Genomic DNA, 27,521 nt, shown 5'->3' with positions numbered 1-27,521 from the left:
CTGAGGTCTTGTTGTGATGGTATTTTGTAGAAATGATTTACTTCTCTAATTAGCCGAGTTTAAGTAAAGAGATTATTTTCTTTAATCTAGGTGGGTAGGCCTGATCTCATCACCTGAAAGGCCTTAGAAACCTTTCAAAAGCTTAGGTTCCAAAATAAAGAAGAAATTCCACCTGTGGTTTGCAGTCAGTGTTAGATTCTGCCCTGAGATTCCAGTCAGCCCTCAATATAATCAAGATGTCTTGAAAAGAATGAAATACTTGAATTCATTTTAAAAAACTGGTTTCAGTCCCCATTATTCCACTGAAACAGCCTACACAAATTATAATTAACCTTGTTTGCCAAACACATTTTTCACTCTCTTTCTTGAGAAACTTTTAATTACAGTTGTTACTTTTTCTTGCTGGTTTAAAAAATTTTAATTGTGAAAAATACAATTCATAGAAGAGTGCATGGGATAAATAATAATTATACAAATCTCCATATAATCACCACACAGGTTAAGAAATAGGACATTGCTAGTATCTTTGAAGTCCCACAAATACTATTCCCCAATCACATCTGCTTTATTCTTCCAGGAGGTAACCTATTTTTCCTTTTGTGATAATCACTCCCTTTAATTTTCTTTATGGTTATTAGAATCATACTGTATTTTTTTGTGGCATGTTACTTTTCTCCACATAGTTGTAAAATTCACTCATGTGTATAGCTCGTTTGGTACATTTTTATTGTCTTACATTATTCTGTTGCATTATTATACCACAAAATATTTACCTATCTTATCATTAATGGATTTTTTTAGTTGTTTTGAGTTTGGGGCTATAAGGAATAACATTGCTTTAAATATACGGGCAAGGATGAAATTCAAAATACTTAATTGCATTGACCTGGAGATTATTATGCTAAGTGAAATAAGGCAGACAGAAAAAGACAAAGACATGATTTCACTTACATGTGGAATTTAAAAAACAAAACAAATGCACAAACAAAACTGAAATAGATTCACAGACCCGGAGAACAGACTAGTGACGGCATGGGAGAGGACCCTGAAGACCCAGCTCTGGCCTCCTGACACTGCTCACCAGGTGCTTTTCCCTTGGCCAGTTTTGTTTTGTATCCTTTCACTGTAATAAATCACAGTGAGTAAACAAAACAAAACAAAACAAACAAAATACTTAATGATGTGTATGGCCAGGTCCCACAGCAATCACAACAGCTGCCAAATGCTTCTGAATGGAAGCCTTACCAACTAGGAAGGACTTTCTCTGGTACACTACACCAGATAACCACCCAGCCTACTTGAAAATGTTCAAGAGTTGTTCTGATGTCTGTATCTCAGAGTGGAATTATTGAGTTGTATGGTGTGGAAATCTTCAGCAATACAAAGTAAATTCAAGCTATACTTCAAATGGTTCGACCAATTTATACAAATCAAGTTACACTTAAATGAGAATTTCACTTCCATTTGTCTTCCCCCAACTGGATTCTTATTCTTGTGAATGTAGTTCAACTGTAGTTTGAACTGGAATTACCCTGAAAACTAATGAGGTTGAGCATCTGTTTTTTAAGTTTACTGACCATTTGGATTTCTTTTAATTGAAGTGTTTGTTCAAGTGTTTTTCCTACATTTCCATTACATTGCTTTCCTTTTTCCTCTGATGTGTATAATTTAGGCATTTTAGATTGTTTTATTTAACAAACATCTTGTCTAATTTTTCGGCTTTTTCACCAATTTTTTTCATGGTACCTGAGGAACAGAAGTCTTTATTTTTATAATTTTTATTTAGTTATCTTTTTGTTTAGTGTGTCTTAAGAAATCTTCTTCTCCTCCAAGTTTATGAGCTTATTTTGCTATATGATCCTCTATATGTTTATAAATCTGTCTTTCATATTTAGGTCTTTAAGTTAACATGGAATTTTTCTTTGCAAAGTGGGAGAGAGAGGCGCCAATATCGTTTTTTTTGAGTGCCTACCCAGTTGACCTACGCTATTTAATAGAAAGCTCATGCTTTTTTGCAGATTATCTCCAGTTATATATGCAGTGTCCATTTATTTGTGAGTCTGCTGATGTCACTGTTTTGTTTCATTTTTCAATTTATGTATCCTGCACCAGCATTATACTCTTTTAATATATGTACCTTTATAACAAACCTTAATATCTGTTAGAAAATATTCTTATATTTTGTTCTTCCTTCTCTCGTGTACTCTTTCTTGTCCCTTAGTACTTTAACATTCAGTTTATGATCAGCTTATCAAATTCCACACACACACATTTAATTGCATTGATTCAATGGATTTTTAATTTGGGATAAATTGAATATCACTACAGTATTCAGTTTTTCAATCAGTGGACATTGTATTTAGGTCTTATTTAATGTATCAATAAAATTTTATTATTTCCTTTGTAGAGGTCTTACCGCAGAAAGTTATCAAAGAAAGAAACCCGGAAGCTCACTCAAAGATGTCCTTGCTGGCCAAAAAGGGTAAATTTGAGCATCAATAAGAATAATTTCAATGAATTAAAACATATCATATTTGTTGAAATCCTTGAGTTCACATTGATACTAAAAAAAATCAAAATCAAAATGAACTGGCCACCTTTGGAGGATGATAGGGGACCACTTATTAGTTTGAAAAATGGATAAGTAGATAGAGGAAAATTGTCCAATTTTCTCTGCCTTTATCCTAACTTTCCTATACAAACTATACCTTTGGGTAATCAAATACTGGCTGAGGGGATGTTTATCTTTTGTAAAGTATTTCAAGAAGAAATGATGATTGAATTAGAATATCACTGTTTCCTAACATCTATTTATATCTGGATTTATTCCAGTCTTGAACATCAGTGGCCATAACTGGGACAAAATGGGAGACAGCCAAACATGTTCCTCTCAGTGGAAGAATACAACACCAGCTTGTGACAGAGCTGAAATATGTGTCCGGTCAAATCTGCAGAGGAAAAGACTGAGTTGCAATCAATACAGTCAGAGGAACATGTTAACTACACTGTGAGTATGGATTCAGAAAAATCCAGATTTCAAGAAACTACAGGTAGAAAGACCAGGCTTACAAAAAATAAGATTCACTGAAAAAGAAAGGATAGGGAAGAGAGTATGTATGTTAAAAGAGGCTTAGAAAACATTCAAAATGAGACAGGAGAACTAGTGTTTACCAGGCAGATGTCAGGAATAAATCAGGAAATACTTCTCATAAAAATCAGGAAAAAGATTACATTTTAGAGGTTGAGAGGGAGTTGTGATAAGGCTGGATTAAATGGAGGTCTTACAAGATGGGGCAACGTTCAGTTTCTTAATCTGGGTGGTGGTTACAAGAGCATCCAACATACAATAATTATTAAGCTATACATTTGTTTCATTCTGTTTTCTGTATCTGTGCTGTGTTTAAAATAAATTTTTTAAATTGGGTGAAGGAATGTATTTATGATATAGGTTTCAGAGGAAATGTCCCCAAAAGTTCTATTTCTGTATGAAGTACCAATTTATCAAGTTGATAAACACAAGAAATCGAAGTTTGTATTTTCAATATTTATTAGTAAGGCTGAGACAACAGCCTTTATACAGCACAATTTGTATAAGTTATCAAGATACATCTTGTATACAATCACAAAACCAAGACAGATTTTTACGTAGAGAAAACTCAAGACAGATTTACAAGCATTTTTTTAATACAATTCCCATGTTTTTCAGCTCAGTTTATACAACCTTTAGCCCAAGAATTTGTATTTGTTCATTAGGTTTTCCAGAGAGATTTGGGTAGGACAGAAAAAAAGAACACATTAGCAAATCACCAACACCGCATGCAACATGTAGTTAGAAACAAGACATATCTCCAAGTACTTTCTTTTTTATTTTGAAATCAATTTTGTTCGGTTTTTATTTTGCCAGACAGGAATTTTTTTTTCTTTAACATCAGATGTGTTTTTTGTTAGGATATCAGCACACACATTGATCGGTAGTGGGAGCACCTGAGCACATCACCAACAAAGATACAGATGCGATCAAATGATAATCGTATTCACATGCTGAATGCCAAACGAAATTAATATTTCAACTCAGTCTATTTTGCCAACTGTATAGTTATTTACAGGGTAACAAATTAAGAGAATACTCTCAATCTACCTATCAGGTAAGGAATCATTTGAATAAATGATTTTGACTTAATGGGTATCTTTAGTAACAACAACAACATGGAACATACAGAAAACATCAATGTGTCATATTCAATGAGAATATCTGTTTCACCCATTCATTCTTGTATAATATCAAAAGCAAGTGATTATTAAAGAGGCAGCTCATAATTATTCATTGAGCTTTCTTTCACTTCCATCTCAAGCCCAAATAGAGGGAGATTACTCTGTCACACATAGAGTTATAAACACATATATAGCTGTAGTCGGCTGCTTTTGGAATATTAGACATTGTAGCAATGAAAATAAGCTTTCAAAAATATTGTTAGTTATGATTTAAATAATAAAGTAAAAAAATACTATAAACATCTTTATGATATCTTAATGAAATGAAACATTGATCAAATAATTTCTAATAAATTGGGCACGATATAGTATATGCTTTTATTTCACTTCACATCACCACCAGCCTACTGTCACTACTGCTATCACCACTATCATCACAACCGTTCCAATAATAAGAATCAATATCAGCTGGTTACCAGCTATAATATTCCCACAATATGACTATTTTAATGTGTGTGATCCACAAATTAACCCCATTGATATGCTGAAAATATACGTTTATTAGTGTGATTAATTACAATACGGGCAACTTTAAGCAGCAAAGACAATCACTGTCTCTTAGTCTTGGATACGGTTCTTCTAAACTGAAATGGTAAATAAAGAGTTCAAAGTCACCCAAAATCTCCTTAATTTTAAGTAAAAACAGGGAAAACACCAACTTCTTGTTACTATTCTCTATGTCTGTAATGACCATTCTATAAATCCCTGTCTTTTGCAAAAGTTCACTCTGTGCTTTTGCTTCTATAGCTATAAGTTTCTTTAGGACCAGGTTTTAAACCAAGAAGCAACTTCAGTCTCTGATGACTCTGCATAACTGTGGGAGACATTATGATGCTTCTCAAGGTATAGGTGCTGTAATTGGACTAATCACATGTTATTTAGAGATTACAAACTTTGTCGCTAGTCGGATTAAAAAAAAGCTGATTCTAATAAAATAAAATGAAATAAAAAGTGGAAAATTATGTACTGTGATATATACAAAAAAGTAAAAAATACCAAGAGCCCTATTTGCAATTAAAAAAGAAATAGTTTTGTTGTAAGAAGGGTTATCAACATCATTCAGAAGAAATGCACTCATTTAAGGATTAGTGTTGCATAGAATAATTCCAGTACAACCTAGGAGTTTGGTCAGCTGCAAACTTGGCACACTTTGGCAGGATCTTATATTCTCCATAGGGGGATGCTGGTGCACAAAAAGAAGCCCTATCGTTAGCTCTCTTGATTGACCTGGCCCCACTGCTAGTGCCTTGGTACAGAGGAGCACCTCTGTACCAAGTGGAAAGACTCCTACTCTTTTTGGGTCAAATAGCTACCAAGGGATGATCTTTGTTTTGGTGGTACCTCCATTTGGATTATTCTAAAAAAGAATTGCAACTGGAATGAAATAAAGAAACTGGTCATACAACCTCTCATGCACACCTTTGGAGGTAAGTGCTGCAGAAGAGGATCTCAGGTGAGCCAGAGTTTCCTTTTAAGGGCAAATAGCAGAGCCTTTTTATGTCAAAAGGAGATTTTCCTGAACCTTTTTCTTCCCCAATGCTGAGTGATGATTATAAGTTCCTAAAATGCTAACTTTGCTGGAAATATCCATGGCAACCATCAGCAGATCTAGTCATATCTAAAAATAAAGTCCTAGCAATATGAAATCTTTAGAGATCCTCTCTTCACATGCTCATGTTAGAGCAAAATCAGTGGTAAATGACTGTGTTGCCAAGGGAGAGGGATAAAAAGTAGAGGGAAAAAGTGACTGTCACCTTTCTTAGATTGGGGAAAAGTGAATTGGTTATTTCTTTATGACTATAATAAAGATATATGGCCTGGGATTTATTAGATATTCTTTTATTTTTAATGTTTTACATTTAATCAGTTCCTCTCAAACTTAAGGTATGGTTTACTTTAAAAATGAGAAAATTCAGTATCCAACCAAATATTTGGAGATAATTTATCTAAATCCACTAAAACCTCACCCTTGAATAAAAAAGCAGTTTCTAAACTCAAAATGATCTGAGAAACAATTTAATTTATTTTGGGGTAGGATATGGGAATAGGATAAAAACAGTATAATTCATTTAATTTATAATAACTCAGCTTACAAATAATTTTCTTTCAATTTTTCACCTTTTTTTCAAATTAAATGACGGTTCATATTTTAAAGAAAAAAATTAGTTTTGGAGCTAATATACTGCTTTTATCCTTGTCAATGCTTGCCATTGGTTTGCAGAGTGCTTTCTCACATATAACATTTGCGAAGTAAAATGCTGCATAATAATTATTCCTCACTTATGTATATAAAAGTATATTTGGAAATGTGCTTTCATCTTTTCTCAATAATCACTTAGTTTCATCGTCCCAACATCCCATTAGGAAGGCTAGGAATAGATAAATATTTTTATCATACAAATAAGAAAACTGGGGAAATGTGAGTTTAAGTGCCATGTGTAAGGGGACACAGTCATTGGCAGGACCCAGATCAGAAGCCAGGCGTTTTATCTCAGCTGAGTGTGTTTCCTACAACCCCATGTTACTTCCTTTGTTAATACTGTTGGTCGATGGAGGAGAGGATGCTTCCGTTTAATGACTTAGACATTGGCCCTTTTATTCTATATTACTAAAATAGCTCAAATTATATTGTAATAACTTCAATATAATGTTGACGTTTCACATATTTTCCCAACATTGATGAAGTTGATTCCACTGTGATGTCATCACTAAAAGAGGAAAATGGAGCACTAGAGGGAAGTAGGGAAGTGGACTTTGGTGTCAGGGTTTTCATTATACAATCAGTTAATGTGTTAAGGGAAACTAAAATTATGGAAGAGCAGGAAATAACATCAATTTAATTAATGTCACAGATCAATATTATTTGTTTGCCAGAGGAAGAATTTTCTCTCTTTCAGTATATCACTCTGGAGAAAGGAAATGTGTGGGATAACACATTTATTTGCAGTTCCACAAAGAACAAGTTATCATGCTTCCTAGAACATACCAATTTAATCTATGTCCTTTGGTATGTAGATTGAATATGTCTTGGCTTAAGAGTAAATTATGGAGATTTTGATATTTTCAACCTAGGTTGCTATGTGTTATGGGACAACATTCTTTGTTAGCCAGTCACGGCTTTATTTCTAGATAAATGTAACTCCATTTCCACTTAGTATTATCTTCACTCTACATAATTTCAAATTATACAAATGTGCTTTTACAACATGGATACCAAAACTGGTCTTGTTCACCCTTGTAACATTTAGACACAGAGAAAAACTGTACCATATGGTCTAAAAGCCATAATTTTTACACGTCCAGTTCTTTTCTTTTGAACACAACCACCTTACTTCTAGCCTTGGACCCATATTGTAGATGTATTTTTTTTCAGAATCTCAAAACATTAAGTTGTCTGAGGAGGTGAGTAAAATAGATTTTTAGACTTCTGAAAATAGATTTGTTACATCAGTTCTTGACTTTCAACCAAGGTTCCTTTGTATAAAGGATTACTTTTGCGTTAGAAACCATATTAATCTTTGAGCCTCTGCCTTTAGTGACAGATCAACTCTGCTCCAAGATTTTTGCATTAAGTAATCAACATTTTTCTCTCTATTTTTCTTGACAGCCCCAAGAAATCCAGGGTCTCAGAGCTTGTTTTTTTTTGTCCCCAATATATGAACTTTTTATTTGAGTTTTTTTTCTATGTTCCACAACAATACGTTTATAAGGCTTTAACTATTCTGCCTGTTGTTTCTCCTGTCATGTTTACTCTGAAAACATAGTACAATAGTCTCCAGCCGTAGTCTTGATTTGAAATTATTTAGAGTAAGTTTCTATACCCTGAGCAGACATATTTCTTCAATGAGTTTGAGTAGGACTGACCAAAAGTTTGTGCCAGTTGACTATTCTTTTTCTGAGATCCACTTTGTCAAGCCAGATACAGGCTTCGCCAATCAAGGTCTTTTTCATAAATTTCCCTCCATTGGAGAAAAGTAAAATCTAGAAAAAATAGCCAAAATTATATATATAGGTGTATATTTTTCAATCTCTTTTAATCTGATAATCAAAGAAATAACACAGATAAGAAAGGGTGAGAAGACATAGCAGGTGTAAGAGAACTGATTCCCACTATGTCTTCAAATATGTGTATAACATGAATTAATCACATCAACATTTCCCTAAGGAAAAGACATGTCCTAGAGGATATGAGAATTCTAGGTAAGACATGTATTCATCAGCTAATTCTAACTAGACCTGTGTTTAAACTGATGGAAAGTATCACAAAAGAACTTTGCTAAGTACATTTTTTACTAGTTTGTGAAATGTTAACTCAAATACAAAAGTGTCTTAGTGCTGAGTAAAAATGAGTTTACAAGGCAGATAGAACACAACATTGATTTTGTTTAGCACTTAATTTACTGATTATTTTACTACAGTATGCACTTTCGAAGTAGTTTCTTGTCATATGAAAGAAAGGTAAAGAGCGTTTGGTGGAGCTGAACATTAATCCTTGACAATTAGCTTTCTTTTCAGAATCTCCTTCAGAGAAGTCATCTTTATTACTGGCTAAAAGTTTACATTTAAGTTTCTGGCTTAAAAATCTACATTTGCAGTTATGACTTTCTCTTCTGGCCTCTGGTTTTGGGATTTCATAGTATTGTCTATTTTCACTTATATCCTGCCTTCTTATCACATTTATCATGTTTCAGACAAATGCACACATGGTCTTTCTCCCTCTCGGCTCCCTCTCTAACTACTTTAATGCTGTGAATGACACATTTGTCCACACAGACTTCAGACTCTCCTTTAGTATTTTTATTCCCTTCCATTCTGATGTCAGTCAATCCTCTCCATGCACTGTTTGCTTTGTAATACCTTTTATATTTTGTCTCTAGTGCAGACCTTTAAATGCCAGTAGTGCGGTCTTCTCTTTCCATATTTTTTCATCTATTCCCTCTCCCTTCCTTTTTCCTCTTTCATTCTTTGTCTTTACACCTACTGAGGAAATACTCGGTACAAACACTGTGTTAGGCTGTAGAGCAAAGAGCATTGAAAACTAGGCCTTCCCTAGAGAAGCTGGTAATAAAGAAGCAGTGATGGGTAAATTTATTAATCATTGTACAGGACAGATTAGGATTGACAGCCTCAGAAGATAAGCAAACTGTTATGTGAAAAAGGTATGATGGATTACACCTAGGATAATCAGTGAAGGGCTGAGTTTACACCGAAAGATGGGAAGTATTATTATGATGGATAGAGACAGATGGCGAGGAGACAGACAGATTGAAGGGGACGGAAAATATGAATAAAGATTTGGAGTCTTAACCTGATTTGAAAAGATTCTGGTGTGACTGAAGTACAAAGTGTGTGGGTAAGTATGCAAGGAGATGAGATGAAATCAGTGCAATCAGAATTCACCTTATGGACTCCGAACGAGTCAGGGAAATGGTGAGTTGCTGAATAGCTTTAATGTAACCTAACCACTGTTTTTAAAAAATATGTCTGCCAGCAGCGTGATGAAATCAATTGGAAGGGTAAGATACTGATGGCCAGTAGGACAGGTGTACTGCCGAAATAACTTGAGTAACAAAGATGAGACCCAGGGAGGATTAGTGGCAGTGAGCGTGGAGAGAAATCTGTATAAAATAAACTGTGCAGAGAGAATAGATGTAGCAGTTAGCTAATTGAATGGGCTGTGGAATTCTAAAGGATTGCTGGGAAGATAGTTCTCAGAATTAATTAACTTGTAAAATATCACAGTGTATATGATCAATATATAAATATTAAATAGCTGGATGGAAAATAAATATATATGAATGAAAAATTTTTAAAAATAACTGTAATACAGAGTTACCTGAAGAGAATGTCCAGCAGGACTTAGGCTGAATCTAAAAGTTTCATTGAATGAAGGCTCTCGATCATGTCTACACACTCTTGTTTTTTTCTTGATCACCTTTTTTTGGGTAGAGATGTTTATCACATATATTTTTACATATAAATCTGAAAATAAGAATTCATCTTGTCAAGTGCCCATTAATCATATAATTTTCTGCTGAATTATAATTGTATCCTGAAAGCTCACCTACATTTTATACAAAAGCCTGCAGACTGTGTTTGTTTCAGACAACATAAAGTGCTTAAAAGACACATCAATTTTCTTGGCAAGTTAAATTTCTTTTCCATGTTGAATAGTAAATACATCATTCTAAGTTTACATGTTGAAAATCTAGTTAGGAACTAGTAAAATATCAACTTGTGCTATATAAGAGAAATTAATTCTATTTCACATTTCTCAGATATGATTGATATATTACCAAATTTTAGTTTAATTTTCTAAACTATTCAGGACATATACCTGAAAAATTCCTATACTGTTATTATCAAAAAATTACATACCTGGTAAATGATCAGGAGATTTAAATTTGTAGGTGATATTTCTGCATTGGAGAATTTCGACTATTAGTTGTTCACCATCTGTCTTCATTTCCTTCTTCAATGCAATCTTGATTTCTCCCATTACCTGAGTTTTAACTGGAAGAATTTAATAAAAATTTTATGGAATACGTAATGCCATTTATGAAATGTTTACTTCAATAATTCATTCATACATTTATTAGAGTGTTTATCAAGTGCTAAACACATTATTGTATCCTGCAGATACACAGGTACATGAAATACAGTCCAAGCTCTTAAGGAGTGAAAGGTCTTATGGGAAGACTGATAAATTACACACTATGACAAAGTATGGTGAGTATGATAAGCTAGTAAGAATGGAGGTATGGAGGAATGCAAGTAGACAAGTGTTACTCAACTGTAGATTTTTAGGACAAAAGAGGTAATAGAGGAGACTACAGGAAGACAGAAAATACATAAAAACAATGGAATTCCAATATAATTTATAGAAAATAATAAGTCATGTGAAATACAAGAAATTGTTTGCCAACAATTGCTCATGACCAGACTTGCTCAAGAACACTTACTGACACTGCTAATGTCATTTTATATTATTTCTGCTTCCTTTCTATTTTCTTTGTAAAGGAAATAGCCAACAAGAATATGTAGTAATAAAATGGTACAAGGGAAGATACAATGAGAGATGTAAATGAATCAGTGTATTTCTTTCTAGTGTTTATCTTGGATCTTTTTACATTACTAAAGATGTTATTCATGCTATGTAATATTCTTTATTGTTTCCCCCTTTCCTCTATCAACCCATATGCTCATCCACTTATTCATTCATAAACAAATATTTATTCCCACACTAAACTCAATGATAAGCACTCTGTTAGGAAGAATGCATACAATGGTGAGCCAAAACACATGCTTATTGGTTTTATATTTTTTTGTCCATTGAGAAAAAATCCATGAATGTAATGTTTTCACCAATAAATGTATAATTATAAAGTGAGAAAAGGTTATGAAGTACAAAAGCATGGTTACAAGAGAGCCTGGGGAAGTGCTGCTTAAGCAGAAACCAGAAGGATGAGAAAGAAGTAACTAGGTGAAATTGATGGGGAAGTACTTTCATAAAAGAACATCATGGCATTAAAGAAAAAATAAATGTCCATATGATTAGAACATATTGCTAATTGGCACCATTTTAAGAATTTGGTTTTTACCTTTAGAAAAATAGTAATCTATTGAAGGTCTTTAAATATGGATGTAGATCATTTGTTCTGTAATATTTTGGTCTCAGAACTTCTTTACACTCTTAAAAAAGTGAGAGCCCTCAAAGAACCTTTGTTTGTGTGTATTACAACTATTAATACTAGAAATACAATATTAAAAACACACTTATTAATATTACCATCGATATCATTAAGAAGGTCTTTCAATATTGAGAAACTGTCAAGCTCAGGGAGGCAGTTACAAGGTTTCCAAAATTATATTTTCACTTAAAAGAGGAATTTTATCATTGTCAACTATCGTCAATTACTTTTCTTATAGGGACAAACTCACTTTGTTAATTTTTGAGAAGAAGCAGAATTTGTCAATTGTTCTTTCAAGCAAAAATGGGGCTTTTTATAAAAGAAAGGCTAGTTCAGCTTGAAACTCTAAAAAATTGCATGCAAATATTTCTTCAACTCAACCACCATATTTTGTGTGCAGCAATGCTTTTGTGTATTTCCTATTTCATCACACAGAATACTACAAACACGTGTATTTAAGGGTTGAGGTTAATCACAACAATTTTAAATTATTCGTCAAGGATATTCTTAAGTGAAACTGGCAAGTCCTTCCCTATAAATGCATGATCGTAAAAAAGCAAATACAGTGACAGTTCGTACAGTTTGGTGCCATTACCTTGATTTGTGCTAAGTCAACAGCAGTTTTTTGTATCATTGCTTTTGCATTATAAATGTAAATGTCAACACAGCAGAAAGGTAAATAATTTCTTTGTACACTTAAAAAATAATTTGACCTCACAGATGCCCTTAATTAGTCTTTGGGACCCAAGGGATTTCTGAACCATGCTTTTAGAATGACCTTTGGATAATACAGCTGAGTGATGTTTGAGAGGAAACTGAAATAGCAAAGCATTATGTGCAAAATTGTAAAAAGATTGCATTTCAGTTATTTAGTCATTTTGATTTAATTTTTTCACTTTTGGTATATGTTGTTTTGATGTATTTCTTTCCTGGATTAACTGTTTGATTAAATTAATTTAGACTTTTATGCCAATATGTACCCTGACATGTGGCAAAATATCTATCAGTACCATATCTTACCCTATTCTCTTTCTGTCAAAAAACTAATAGTAGGGAACAAAAATAGAGTTGTCTTCTATGTTTTATAAATTGAAATACACATTTTCCAGCTGTAGTTAAATCATAATAATCAAGGCAATGATTATAGATACTACACAGTAGTTGGATGTTAGCTTTACTCTCAAGAAACTTGAGAAAATAAAGGGAAAGCCAAAGATTTTATATCTAGCTAAACTGTTTTCAAGGATCAAGCCTATAGTTTAGAGCATAAAGGAACCCAGAAACACTATTCAAAGGTTGAATTTCTGAGAAATTTATGAAAGGCTGCTTTTCATCAAATAAGAGAGATACTAGAGAAAATTCAGCAAATGGGCTGATAGTATTTAATATATTTAATTGTAAAGCTGAGACTCAATAAGAATGAGGATATAGATGGTAGAAGATCAGCATGTATTATGTGTTCTGACTGAGTATAAGGGGTGAAACTAAAAATGAATGGGTGGAGAAGGGAGAGAAAGAGGAAAGGAGAATGAGATTATTGATTTTTGTATAGATAATGGGCAGGTAACAAAGGATACAATTTAAGATTGACAAATCAGATAGTAAGTGGTTAAGAAAAGCAAACATTATAAAAGGTGTAAATAAAAAGAAAATCAGTAAAATAAAGATACAAATCTTTCTTAATGATGAATTTAAAAAGTAGAAGACACTGAGTGGAGAAATACAATAAATATAACAATATGTACAATAATTATAAAACAAATGCAGAGATGTGATCAAACATATCTCATATCAACAAACATGAATAGATTTAGCTAGCCTATTTTAAAAAAGATTTTGAGATTGGCTCATAGAGCAAAGCTTAAGTTTATGCTACAATGTAGTTTTGTTTCAAATAGTCAATATATAAATTATAAGCATGTTAGGCATATGGAAATAATAAGAGTAGGGACTGAGTTATTATCAGACAGTAGAATTCAGGTCAAAATGCAGTGAAGACAAAAAGGGACATTTATAAAGCTTAAAACACATAAATTATAATGATGTTACAACAATTACAAGTATCTATGTACTACTGAAATAAGGGTGAAAGCACAAAATAAGATGAAAAGATGTAGAAGATGTAAGGCAGAATAAAGAGAATAATAATAGACTTACGCACAATATTTATAGTACAAGACAGGCCAAGTAGACTAAAATAAGTAAAGATATGTAATATTGAAAGACCATAATGAATAAAGTAGATCTCTTGGTATATATTAAACACTACACCATGTTAAAAGAGAAAATATCAGTTATATATGGCACATTCACAAAAATCGATCATGTATTGAGTTACAAAGAAGACATCAGTAAGTTCTAGAAAATGAAGCTATTAAAAACACTGATCATAAAAAAAGCCTTCAATTAAACAATTCTTGGGTGAATGCCAAAATACAATAAAAAATACATAAGTTCTGAAAAATAATGATAATGTAAACACTATGTATCAGAATTTATTAGAGTTGAAGAAATGTTCAGATGACAATCAACAGCCTTAAACATCTATATCATTGAAAGCAATGATCAGAAGAAAATGCATATGCATTAACATTCAATCAACAAAATTTAAAAATATATAATTGATTTAAACTTCCAACTCTAAAAGCTACAAAAAAGAGCAGCAAAGTAAAAAAAATGAAAATACAAGGAAGAAAAGGATATATGTACACTAAAATTAATGAGGTAGAGAATAGAAAAATAGTTGATAAAATTCATGAATCAAAATTCTGGTATGTCAAATAGTATCTACAAAATAGAAAAACCATTAGTGAATTTAGCCAATGACATGTGGCCTCTTAACGTTATTATTTAGAAATGACATATGGTCTTTAAACTGTGTCACCTCTCAATGATTTGGTATAAACATTTTACTGTCATAAATATATACTGCAACTATACCCTCACATTCTGTTTACACATTCTTGATAGATAGAATGGAAAATATCATCCATTTCTTTGTACTTGCAAGTGAGCATCCAGTTTTGATTATTTAACCATTTTAAATAAGTATAAACAAGCCCCTTCAAATCAGTCTGTTTTATTTTTAAAACCTTCAAAGGAAAATGAATCTTCTATATAAAAATGAGAAAATAGGACACATCTTAGAATCTCTTTTCTTTAATATCTAGAGTAGTTAAGGGGAAAAAGTAAAATTTAGGAAAATATTTAGCAGGTTACAATCAAACAAGGAATAGGCTACAGCCTCCTGCCAGAAAATCCCAAAACTGGTGTCTAGGAATGGAAAGGTAGGTTCGGGCAGATTGCTTTGCAGCATTCCTGACCACACCTCACAGATCACCATATCTTGCTGGGGAAGAGGGATGAGTTGATAAAGCCCTGTGTATTTTAGGAACTCCCCACCACAGAGAAGTGGATGAACAATGAGGATAGGCAGCCTCAGGAAAGTCATACTAAACCCTTCAGAATGGCAGCTTCGACTCATCATTAGGAGGATCTGAGGGTTTCAGTAGAATCACAAAAAACAGCTTAGGCACCCTATTTCCTGAAACTCCAAGATGAAGTAGAAGAAAAATCCAAAGCTGACAGTATCTTTTCATAGGAATAAGACCTATCTTGGCTGGATGGAGTGAATGCTGGCAAAAAAAAAAAAAGAAAAGCATTTAATCAAATCTCAAAGGAGAAAGCAAACCCTTGTCAAATAGGGTGACAAATCTACATACAAAACAGCTCTGTCTTTCCTCCAAAGCTATACAAAGGTGGACAGAACTATTGCTCCATCTCTCAAACCATACCTGGGATGGGGGGAAAAAGAGGATTCCAACATGGTAAGGAAAGAGTCAAGGAAAATTCACTTAACGCCATTTGCAGCCAAGAGAAGTCGTGGATGGAACTGACCACACAAATGAGCATGATGAAATAAAAGAGCAGGACACATTTTTCTGAGAGAAATTCACTTTTATGGATCATATTCCTCTTTTATTGGCCTTAAAACTCCAACACACCAAACGTGAAATTTGTGGTTGTTTTCCACCTTCACCTTTGGGAAGAAAGGTGGAATTAAAAACTTGCTAATTAAAGTTCTCAGGTCATCACATCGCTTGCTTCTTTCTTGGGAGGTTGAATTCACATGCTTCACAGTGTGGTGCTTGTGAAGTTCTTGATACATTTCTCCTGTTCAAAGGTTGCTTCAGCTTACTTTTTAATGTTTCTACTAGAGGAGGAAAGAGGCGCACCTACTGAGGTGGTCTCAAAGGACGGTTACCGGAATTGTAAGTCACCACTAACAATGACAGCCCTTCCTTACATTTCAAATGCCTTTGTCATGTAAAGCAGGTGCCTGGATGAGGACAGAAACCTCTGTGCCCACTGTCCCACAAGGGTAGGACCAGCAGCTCCAGGTCTGCTTGAGCCTTTGAACCAAAAAAGACAACACACAGAGAGAGGTCTCATGAGGATGTTTTGTACTTTGGTTTGGAAGAGTAAATGGGCAGTAGAAAAATGTTTGACCTGTCTCAGTATCCTGAAACTTAAACTTGGTTGTGTTAAAAGAATAAAAGTTAATCCAAACTAGAGAAGATATTTTTCCTATAATATGGCACTTACCTACAACATTAGAATAGAAAGAAGAGGAAGAAGGGATGAAGGAATGTAAAGGTCAAAGTTCAAAAATGAAATGACAAAATAATAGATGAGGTGAAATGGAGTTTACAGGGTAAAACACAAATATCCCATTTAAAAACTATCAGTGAATTAGAAACATTATGGAACAGAATTAAATAAGATAGAAATCACTATTATTGACACAGAGGGAAGAAAGGCTTAGGATAATATAGAAAGGAAAATTGTAAATAGTGAACAAGGATAGATGCATAGAACTGAAAAATATGATCTGATATAACGGATGGCTCAGGAAAAGTAAACATAAGAGAACAGAGGATAACATCTATCCAAAATAGAAAGGTATTTCTCTGAAATGACAGAAGAATAAATCTGTAGATCAAAAGAGCATCCTATATTTGTAGAAATATTGATAAATTGATACACTGGTATACCCCTTTTAAGCTACTTCAAGGATATAGAAAAATTCTTAAAGGATCTAGGGGAAAAAAATAAGTTCCCTGAAAGAGTACACTGGTGTGTAAAAGAAATAGCCTTTCTAAAATATTTAAAGGAGTATGGCAGAGGATATAGAAGCTATACTAATGACAGAAAGAAAGAGAGAGAGGAAGAGAGAAAGATAAGAGAAGGAAAGAAAGAAGGAAAGAAGGAAAAAAAAGAAGAAAAGAAAAGAAAAGAGGCAGGAAAAATCTCAAGATGAAATCTAGGCAAGTGATAATGGAAGATGAAAGTGGAAGAAAGTGGAATAGTGCTGATTTCCTTTAAGCAGAGAGTTAATAAAATTTAAAATTAAAATATAGTATTAAAAATGATAACCTCAATATTTTCAATTTTTTTTCTTAAACTTGGTGGGACCTTTTAGAAACAAATATGGCTGAAATATTTATAGAAATTAAGCTAATCCTTTGTATTTACTGTGATATATTCTCTTCATTAAATTAAAAACAATATAGTCATTTATTGTTAATTCCACTTTAACAAAATTGTGTCTTGCTATCTCTTTAGCTAAAGTGCTCCAACTAGGTGTATTGTAAAATTGGTTAATTTTTATCTTCTATAGGTTTCTTTTCTCATACTCTCTGATGCTTTATTCTCCATTAAGGTATGCATTGCTTTTCCCACATTTTTTTTCCTTAGAAAAATTGTTTACATATATATTTTATCTTTGAAAATGTGTATGTCTTATCTACATGCACGCATTTATACACATACCTTTATCTATACCTCCATCAATCTGTCACATATTTTTAGGCAAGTATATTTTAAGAAAACCTTACAGTTAACAAACACAGTCATTTCACAACAAGGAATTTCACAGATGAGAAGAGTGGTTTGGGCGTTTTAAGTAATCTGCCAAGTTGTTAAGCGGCCTTGGCAGAACTTTATTCTAGATCTTCTGATTTCAAGTCCAGAGCTCTATTTTCTCATGAAAACAACATTTTCTTATGAATACCATTGAAAAATATTGGCTCATTCATGGGAATATTAATTTTAAAATACATTAAAAAAATACCAGAATGAAAGAATTTTCAAGAGCTAATTTTCTATTTTATTGTAGCCACATACTTGACTTTAGATAGCAGAGAAGGCACAGCAAGCAACTCATTTAAGTGGTTTAAATCATAGTGAGGTGCTATTCTTTATGTATATATATTAGGTCAAAGTTATTGTTATTAAACAACAAAACAGCAACAAACATTTCTTGAAGTATTCCTAATTATATAAGATACTATCTGGAAACCATTTAAACATACAAGGTAATTTAAAAAAGATACTGTAGAATGAGAATATATCTCTTCTTTAATATATATTTTTGGTATCTGTATACTCAAATGGATATAGTGTAAATTGAGGTTTACTCTCTCTCAAAACTTATTGCAAACTGAGCAGCTTTTGCCAATGTGAGACCATTTTGGCAAAAAATTTCTTGTGAGGCAATATTTAATTAACTAGAAGTGAATAAAAAGTGGAAAGGAATACAAGGCAAGAATGGGCCTTTGTAAAAGGGAAGTCTGTGCAAGGAAAAAAAGCATAGAGAGAATAAAATTCTCAACAATTCAATTTCTTTACATTTGCAAATTTCCATTAATAAGTATGCCGCTCCAATGCCGCAGGTGCTAGTTAATGAAGTGGAACTGGTTTTGGATAAAGTGCAGATCTAGTCCTAACAGTCTACCACCTCATAATTTGTTATCTTGCTGTTGTCACTCATTCCAAGTCTAAGTAAAGTCTAATGTGGAATTAAAATGGATTTTGGATTTTAAAGAATTCAGGCTCCTAGTCCTGTGAGAAGACTAGGAGAAGGTCAGTTATTAATATCTCTGCTTTGTATTTCCTCATATTATAAAGTGAAAATATGTAATAAGATTATTTATAGACTATCTCAGCTTTATAGGATGATGTGTTTTAGACATTTTCTTATATTACCTAAATATTTAATTCTGTCCCTCTACTAAACATCCTCTGTTCTAAATAGTTTATGTTTACTCAGGGTTTTTAACATCCAGTCATTACAGAAAGTCTTATTAATGTCTTAATACCTGTTAATAGCCAAAGTAATCACATAGAGCTCCTCATGCACAATTGTATTTTCTTTCAAGTACTTCAAAACTGTAAGTCTAAACAGTGATTTAAAAAAAATGCTAGCATAACAAATGTAAAGTGCTAGCACAATGCCTGATTTATTCAAAACAAATTAATTCCTTTTATTTTTCACCATTTATTGCAATGGAAGATCAGTTCTAGAAGTAATTGACAGTCTATACTAGCAAGCATATCTCTAGCATTAGGTCAATTGCTCAATTTATTCAGAGTAAACAAACAAAACAAAACAAAATATGCCTTGAAATATTCACGTAAGTTGATACTTCTAATAAAATTGAAATTCCTAAAAAAAAAGGCCTTTCCACTTTGCTGAGTCTGTTAGGGACAGTAAGTATACTTACTATAATTTGTTCTATTTACCAACTTTACCTGTGTCATTTACAATCAGGTGTATTAACCCTACCCTGAATCTACAATAATTTTACCTTCCATGCTGAAATCATATCTGTCTTCCAAAACTTCAAGGTGGTACTCAATAATATGACTGTGATACCCCATAGTTATCTATAATTGGCACTTCCCTTTTCTTTATACTATGTACTAGATCCTTTAACAGCTTTGGTAATCTCATTTGTTTTGACTTTAATCTCCTGGTGTATTGCTGTTTTGCACAGGCTGTATTGAAACCATTGATATGTTTTAAACTTAATTTTCAGAAACAGGTTTTCTAGACAGGTTCTTACCTATATAAAATATTATATACATAAGACTAAGTAGAAGGAGTAAAGAACTATAGTGTTTGAAGGTTTATCCTCATAGTTTAATGTTTAAAGAGGGAAGCAAAAATGGAGCTAGTTGATTTCACCTTGTAGTGTATTAAATTCTATTCCTAGAACCCTCTCATAAATCTCAAGTCTCCATACATCAGCTAGCTCACAGTAAAAATGATACCATGCAGCTAGCCCCATTTTCCAGTTCCTTTTCTGTCTCTGGATCTTAGAGATGATTGTAAATGCTTTGTACCAACGCATACTATTAGTAAAAAGTCAGAGAATTCCTAAGACAGGATTTGTAAAGATGCTTTGTGATCATACATAGTATCTTCAGAGTGTATGTAATTCAATGGATTTTGTTTTCAAGAAAAGGAATCTTCATCCCAAATGTTCCAAGAAATATAATTTCCTACTCTCTTATAGTTTAAGTATACACTCATCTGTAAGCAAGTGAAGTGTTATATTAGGAATGATGAATACCAATTAATTTTTTAAGTAACATATTTAAACTTGTTTTACTGTCTCATTTTTCTTCAAACATGTTAAATAGAAGTAGTAGTAACTTCATTTTAAAGGAAGAAGGCTGTAAATTTTAGGTTGACTGATTTGCCAAAAGTCACAAAGCTAGATTAGATGTTGCCAGCAAGACAGCCTAAGATTATGGCCAAAATTGTGATAACCTATTATGTGATAGCTTTTGTGTGCCAAATTCATTGTATGCTTGTGAACATGCATGTGCTGGGGCAAGGGAACTTGAGATTTGGAGAGGGCCTCAAGATTTGTGGGGAAGTTGTCCTGAAGGACAAGGACCAATTAGCAGAGGGAATAAATGCTTACACCTTTCCTTCCCAAAGCATTCATTTATTAAATATACTTCTGGATTTGTTACAAGTAAGGAGATATAATTTACTTGAATGGTAACAACAATATATTCAATTTATTATGGAACAACCCTTGTGTGCCAGGCACTTTATGTATTGCTGTACATAGTACAAGGACTATGCCTTACTGACCCTCATGTCTTTAGCCAGAGAAAAGCACCTAGTATATATTATGTTCAATGAATGAATTGGTAAAATATCTGTCATCTTTACAGCAAAACTACAAGGTAGGTATCATTTCCACCTAGTTGTCAAGAAAGTGATGTATCAGGTCTGAGTCAAAAGTCCATGCTCTTCCCACTAAACAAAGCTGTGGTCATTGAATTCAGATATTTTGTGATTTTTTTTCTCAGACCTTTGGTTTCATCCCAGATAAATGGTTGTATGTAGGCTTATTAACTTCATTCTCTATGTATATATCCAAGCATCTATTATTCATGACTAGGCAGGGACATCTTAATATATTTTCACGTCTACATTTTCAGGGCTTAGTGGGGGCTGAGGGAGGAAGTGTTTTGTTACATTTTCATTAACAATTTTTTCTGAGGCAGAACAGTTCTGTGAGCTTTTATTAAGACCTTTATTTGAAATAACCCAGATTCAAGGAGATGTTTTATACAATAAGGCAGTGATCCTGGCCTAACAGGATTTAGGAGTTTGTGAAAATAGGACAAGTCTGCACATTCTCTCTGTGTTCTATTATATAAAGAAATCCATTCTTTCTGAGACAAAGCCAGAAAGAACATAATTTAAGGAGGAAAAAATAGATGTTCCTGATTGATCCCCTTCAACGTTTTGGGCATTTTTTTTTTTTGTCCTTTGGTACATGCTTCTTTGCATTCATTTTACTGTGACTGGAAATAACCAGAGCTCTTCTAAAAATTTTTAATTGAAAGCTTCCTATTATGCTGTATGAGGCGCTCACACACAAAAATGCAAAAACCAAAGAAAAACTTTCACTGTTTGAGAAGGAAACCTGAAAACTTGAATGGACACTGCAATTCATATGTTTGAAGTTTTGAAATAACTCTGAAAAGCCTCAGAAAAATCTCAGGAGTAAGAGAGCAGGTATGTGAGAGCAGGAGGTTAGGAAGTTTTTTTTCCATGCAAAGCCAAGCCCAAGAAGGCAAGGCTAGCGTCCTGTGTTCACAAGGCCTTGGCTATACCTTGCCTCTGTGCTGTAGATCAAGAAAGGGGTCTCAAAGTAGGCGGATTACCCACCTGGGATTAGTGGTGGGTCTACATATATTCTCTGAATACAGAGAAACATTAGCATCACTGTGCAATGAATGTGGAAATAAAACCAGATGATAATACAGTGCTAGAGAAACTGGGAGTTCCTGTGAGGAAAAACGGTTTGCCGCTGCAAGACTGAAGCTGCCAATTAACTGCGGAACAACCTGCAGCTTCTCGTAGGAGTGGGTGTGACTGGGCCTCCGAGTAACCTCGGGAGAACCTGTGAATACCCCCGTGGTGCTGCGCGAGGGTGAAGGACATTATGGGAATCAGATGCTTACATTGGCCCACTAGGTTACTTACATAATTTCTCTGTGTTCTTAGAGTAATTGCACCACTCTTAGCGTGCAGGAACTTTGATCTTTCAATTTTAACTGACTCTTCATTTTTTCACTCTCTACTAATGCAACATTGAGGAGTACTTTATTGTCCCATTCTATAAAATCCTTCCTTAATCCTAGTTTTTCCAGCTATCACTTTCCCTTCCTTCTCCTTTAGTGCCATGCAATAAAAGAACAAATTAGAATTCCACCTCTGTTCGTTATTCCCTGCCGGCCTGCGCTAGGCATTCTTTTCTGCCCACCAGTGTCCCTCTTCATTACTCTTACCTTGCTTTGCTTCAAGAAAAGCAGTGCCACCTGGTTTACTTCGGACTTCCGGAGTGGTTTCAGCCACGGAGAGCCAGCAGGAGGGTGAGGATAGGAGCAGAGAGGCCGAGCTGCTCGCCGCCCTCTCTGGCGCCATCCTCTGGCGCTGGCCTTTTCTCCCGCCTGGGATCTCCTGTTCCAGGGCCGCAGCTCTCTGGGCTCGGCCAGCTGCCTCCCTCCTCAGGCTTCTCGAGGCTTGGGGTAGGAGGGGCTTTTAGTTGTGGCCAGGCCTTTGATGTTTCACCTTTGCCCCACTTTCTATAGGGTCCTTTCTTTAAGGGCATTTAACAATCCCGTCTAAATGGGTCAACTGCTTCCTGCTACGGCCTTATGGGACACCAACTAGGGCATCCAAAGTAGATAAAAATCCAGGATTTTGTTTGTTTTTCTCCTTACAGTGAGAAATGGTCCATCCATGAAACAGTCCTTTCTGATTTGTGGTGACACTTTTAGTTTCCATGTACCCCTGGGTCTGTCTCTATGCTCTGTACCCTGTGCCACGGTTCCCTTCACCAAACTCTTCTAATCTGTATACCTCTCAGGGGAACTTCACTCCTATCAGTTGGGATGGAGTAGATTCTGTTGCAGTTAGAAACACTACCAAAATATCAGCGATTGCAGAGAACTGAAACATTTAGTTCTCTCTCACTGTACACACCCACTGAAGGCCGGCAGGGTCTCAGGCTGATGGGCCAGTCGCTCTCTTCCCCATTGCTGACTGTCATGCCTGGAGGAAAAGAGAACTCTAAAAGCCTCATACCAGCAATGAAATGTTCAGTCCAGAATTGGCGCACATCATGACCACCCAGGACTCATCGGCTAGAACTAGTCAAAGGGCAAAACAGTCCAGGAGTCAGAGAAATGGAAATAATCACTCAGCAGCACTACTGAACACTGAAGGTCTCTTTGCTCTTCTTTTTCAAAGTGCACTTGGATGTTTGAGATTTTCTATCATTTCACATGAATGTTAGGGTAAGTAAATTGAGTCCCTCGAAAATATCCAGCTAAGAATTTAATTGGAATTTATGGAGTCATACCTGATTGTTCCATTAAGAAGCATGGAATGATTCTACATTTATCCAGATCTTCTTTCATACCCTCGAATGGACTCTTAAAATTGCTTTTGTTTTTCTGTAGATGATTTTGGTTGCGTTTTTTAAAAGTTAACTTTATTCCACATTTTTTTAAAGTTAACTTCATTCCACATTTAGTTTTGAGTTTCTGAATGATGTTATTGTTGAGTTGCTTTGATGTTGTGTATTTATGGTTACTTATTCATGATCTAGAGTAATTCTTACTAGTTCTAACATTTATCTGTAGATTCTGTCAGGTTTTCTAAATATATATTCAAATTGTTTGCAAATAATCTGTTTTATTTTTTCCCTTCCACTCACTGTACCTCTTATTTAATTTTCTTTCTTTACATATTAATCAACAGAAATGCTAGGCTACATATTAGTAGTGGTATTGAACAACCTTGTTGAGCCTGATCTTAAAAGGCATGTGCCAAAATTTCTCCTGCAAGTAAATGATTTTTTTAAAAAAATAATCTTTATAAAATTAATGAAGGGCCCTACCATTCCTAATTTGCTAGAAGGTATCAAAAGTAGGTGTTTAATATAAATAAAATGATTTTTATTAATCTATATAGTTATAATTGTAATATTAATGAATATATATAATTATTTATCTATCAATTTGTAGTTTCCAATTCCACATTATTATAAACAAAGCTGAAATGAACATTTATTAGTAACTGTTCACACATGGATAAAAGAGTTAAGTTAGGATATAATAGAACATTCAAGCTATTTTGGGATCATTAGTTTAAACAGTATATGAATTTATAATTGCATTGTTATTACCAAATTGGCCTTCAAAATGCTTATACTAACATTTTGTAGGTACTCCTATTAGCAGCATGCAATTCCATTTTGTCACATTTCTGGAGAGTCCAGCTTTTCTTAATGATCTCTACACACACACAAACCTGGATCCTGATCCTTTTCATAACAAATACCTGCTCTCAGTCTTCATATTGTTCTAGTTTGTTTATACTGTCATTTTTTGCACAAAAGTTAATTTTAATTGCAGTGTAGTCATATTCGTTTTTTACAGTATGGTTTGTGTTTGTGCTTTAACAGTTCTGCATTAGGAAGATAGTCTCTATTTCCTTCTGAAGGCTTTAAAGTGTTATTTTTCCATTTCGATAGTTAAAACCATCACAGTTACCTATTTATTGCTTTTTATAGTGTGAGGTAGCAGTTATTTTTTTCCATGCAGGCAGCCAATTTTCCCTGAATTATATATATGCAATGCAATTTTTGTTATAAAGAAAGTTTACAGATACATGAGGACATTTTCTGGTCCATCTGTTCTGTTTCATTGGCCTACTAGATTACACTTGTTCTCTACCATAGTATTTTATATATTAAAATTTTATAATTAATTTTGGTAACTAGGAATAGCTCTAGCTTTTCATTTTTATTCAAAATCATTTTCTTGGTCTTAGCTCTTCTACGTGAATTTTAGGGTCAGATTTCAAACTTCCATAACAAGCTTCTGTTATTTAATTGAACTTTCATGGTATTCTTATACTGGGAACAATTGCAATCTTTACGACATTAATCTGTACAACATCCTGTACATGCCTATTCATTCATGTCTTTGATGTATTTCAACAGTACTTTGTCATTTTCTCATTAAGGTGTTGTGAGCATTTTGTTACATTTATTTCCTGGAATCTTAGACTTTATGCTGCTGCTGTGAAAAGGTTCTCTTTTTTATTGTTTTTGAAGTGGACATTAGAAGTGACATAAGAAGGATATTGTTTCTTGCCTTGTCTTTTCTGTCTGACTTTGACACTATTTCACCAGTTTTATTTTGAATCATAATTGCACATGTTTCTTTCCATCTCCTTTTTTTTCCAGCTTTTCTGTGAAATTTTACTTTAAATATATTCATGCTGTAAACAGCATGAAGGTAGAGAATACTTAATCTGCTTGGATTAAATTTATCCTTTATTAGGTGATTGAACACATCAATAAGAGTTAGCAGTGATTTGGAATTAATTCTACCTTTTAATTCTTTTTAAAAAACAATTGCACTTTTTCCTATTCTTTTCCTTTTGCATCCTTAAGGAATGTTTTCAGCTGTAAGTAACAGAAAAACAGAATGATTAAACAAATAGGGATATATTTTTCTAATATAACAAGAAAACCAGAGATAGGTTTGCCAATCCAGTAATGAATTTAGGAACTCAGATTCTTTATTTCTACTCTATCTTTTTAAGCACTTATTTCACCCTTTTTGACTACTGGTTGCAAGATCTATGCCCCATATCCAGGTATCATGTCTACCTTCCAGACACAATAATATGGGTCAGGGATAAAAGGGTTTTACATCACAGGGTTCTTGCAAAGATTAAATGAGCTAAGAGTGTCCAGCATCTTTAAGCTCTCAGTAAGTGTGAACTATTATCAGGTCTTCCTCACTATAATGGAAACTATTTCTTATTACCCAATTTTTGTAAACCCTAAGTCATTCTGCACCCCAAGTCCAGGTAATGCACTATATCCCCCTGGCAGGAATCCCTCTGGCCACACTCATAACGCTAGAGGGTACCATTTACTAACTCGTTTGTGTTAACAGTGCCTCCTCGAGTTGGACAGTGAACATCCTACTTGTCCATACATAGGTGGCACTGCCCTTAGATGTCCTAATAACTGAAACACTCAAGGTGATTAATATTCTTGATAAATACAAGACACAATTACTATTAAAATTGAAATTATTAAGTAGGAAAATCAGTAACCTATCTTAAAAGAACAAATAATAGTATGTTTTTTCTGTGGACTAATTGCTACTGCTCTCCACCTCCTTTGAGCACCTGATACCAAATTCCAGTTTTCCAGATTGACTGAAATTAAGTAATTTTCCAGTCAAAAATAACTATCATCTCTCCAAGTGCTTCAACACCAAAATAAAAATCTCCTCATATTTTCTCTATGCTCAGTGGACATAGTAATACTCTAAATAGGTAGTTATTAATATTATCTGACTTTTAAGCCTATATGTGTCAGACATTTTCCTCAAACAATATAACAGTACCTGATACAAAAATGCTTGGCATTAATATCCCCCAAATTATTAAATTAGACTTCTTTTTTTGGTTTCTTTTTTAAAGAAGGTTGATATAGGAAATGGAAATCATAATATTCAGATTGGCGAAGTTATATTGAGAATATACTGTTAGATATTGCAAAGATTGGTATGTAACTTTGGCTCATAGTAAAATAATTCTTGAAAACAGACTAAAAAATATTTCATCAATAGTGGATTGATATGGGTAAGTTTACTCTCAAAAAGAAGAGTAAACTATTTTAGAATAAGCAAAACAGCAATAAATAATTTAGAAATTAAAGAAGTAAGCAGTACTTTTTGAACAGAAAGACCTGATTGAGTTTTTTCAGTTGAAATTTATCTGAATCAATTTGTAAATATTTTCTTCTTCAGGTAAGATTAAGGTCATGCTCCTAAACATTTCAGTATATATTTAATCAATCATTGTTATATTATGATTTACAATCTTGTTTTAATTAGAGGAATTGCCATATCTATGACTGCATGTAACTTTCTTCCATCCTTCTCCCTACAAAGTAGTATCTTCTTTACAGTAATATAATTTGTTTTATTATTATTTTTATTTTGCTTAACCACCACAGGGACTGGCTTTGTCATTTTTAGCGGACTGATAATGCAGTGTATCCAAGAGTGAGAGTCTATTCTGGTTAGCCAAAAGGAACTGCAAAGAAAAAAGAGCAGAATGTTGAAGAAATAGCCCCCATGCCTCATTTG

The 27,521-nt window shown here is 33.7% G+C and overlaps 1 protein-coding gene across 3 annotated transcripts in view; it reads right to left on the bottom strand.

Annotated features, from left to right (window-relative positions):
• Positions 1-3,875: 3,875 nt before the first annotated feature.
• Positions 3,876-27,521, bottom strand: part of PCLO (piccolo presynaptic cytomatrix protein) — a 421,109-nt gene continuing 397,463 nt past the window's right edge. For all 3 annotated transcript variants that reach the window (XM_073238908.1, XM_073238910.1, XM_073238909.1), the window contains 3 exons: positions 10,651-10,785; positions 10,109-10,254; positions 3,876-8,253 (listed from right to left, as the gene is read on the bottom strand). In XM_073238908.1, the coding sequence (XP_073095009.1) occupies positions 8,113-8,253; positions 10,109-10,254; positions 10,651-10,785 (422 nt within the window). In that variant the 3' untranslated portion in view covers positions 3,876-8,112. The remainder of the gene's footprint in view (positions 8,254-10,108; positions 10,255-10,650; positions 10,786-27,521) is intronic.

The sequence above is a fragment of the Manis javanica genome, chromosome 6 (genome assembly GCF_040802235.1).
Source record: "Manis javanica isolate MJ-LG chromosome 6, MJ_LKY, whole genome shotgun sequence".
NCBI classification, from domain to species: Eukaryota; Metazoa; Chordata; class Mammalia; order Pholidota; family Manidae; genus Manis; species Manis javanica.
This window is presented reverse-complemented; position numbering and strand designations above follow the sequence as displayed.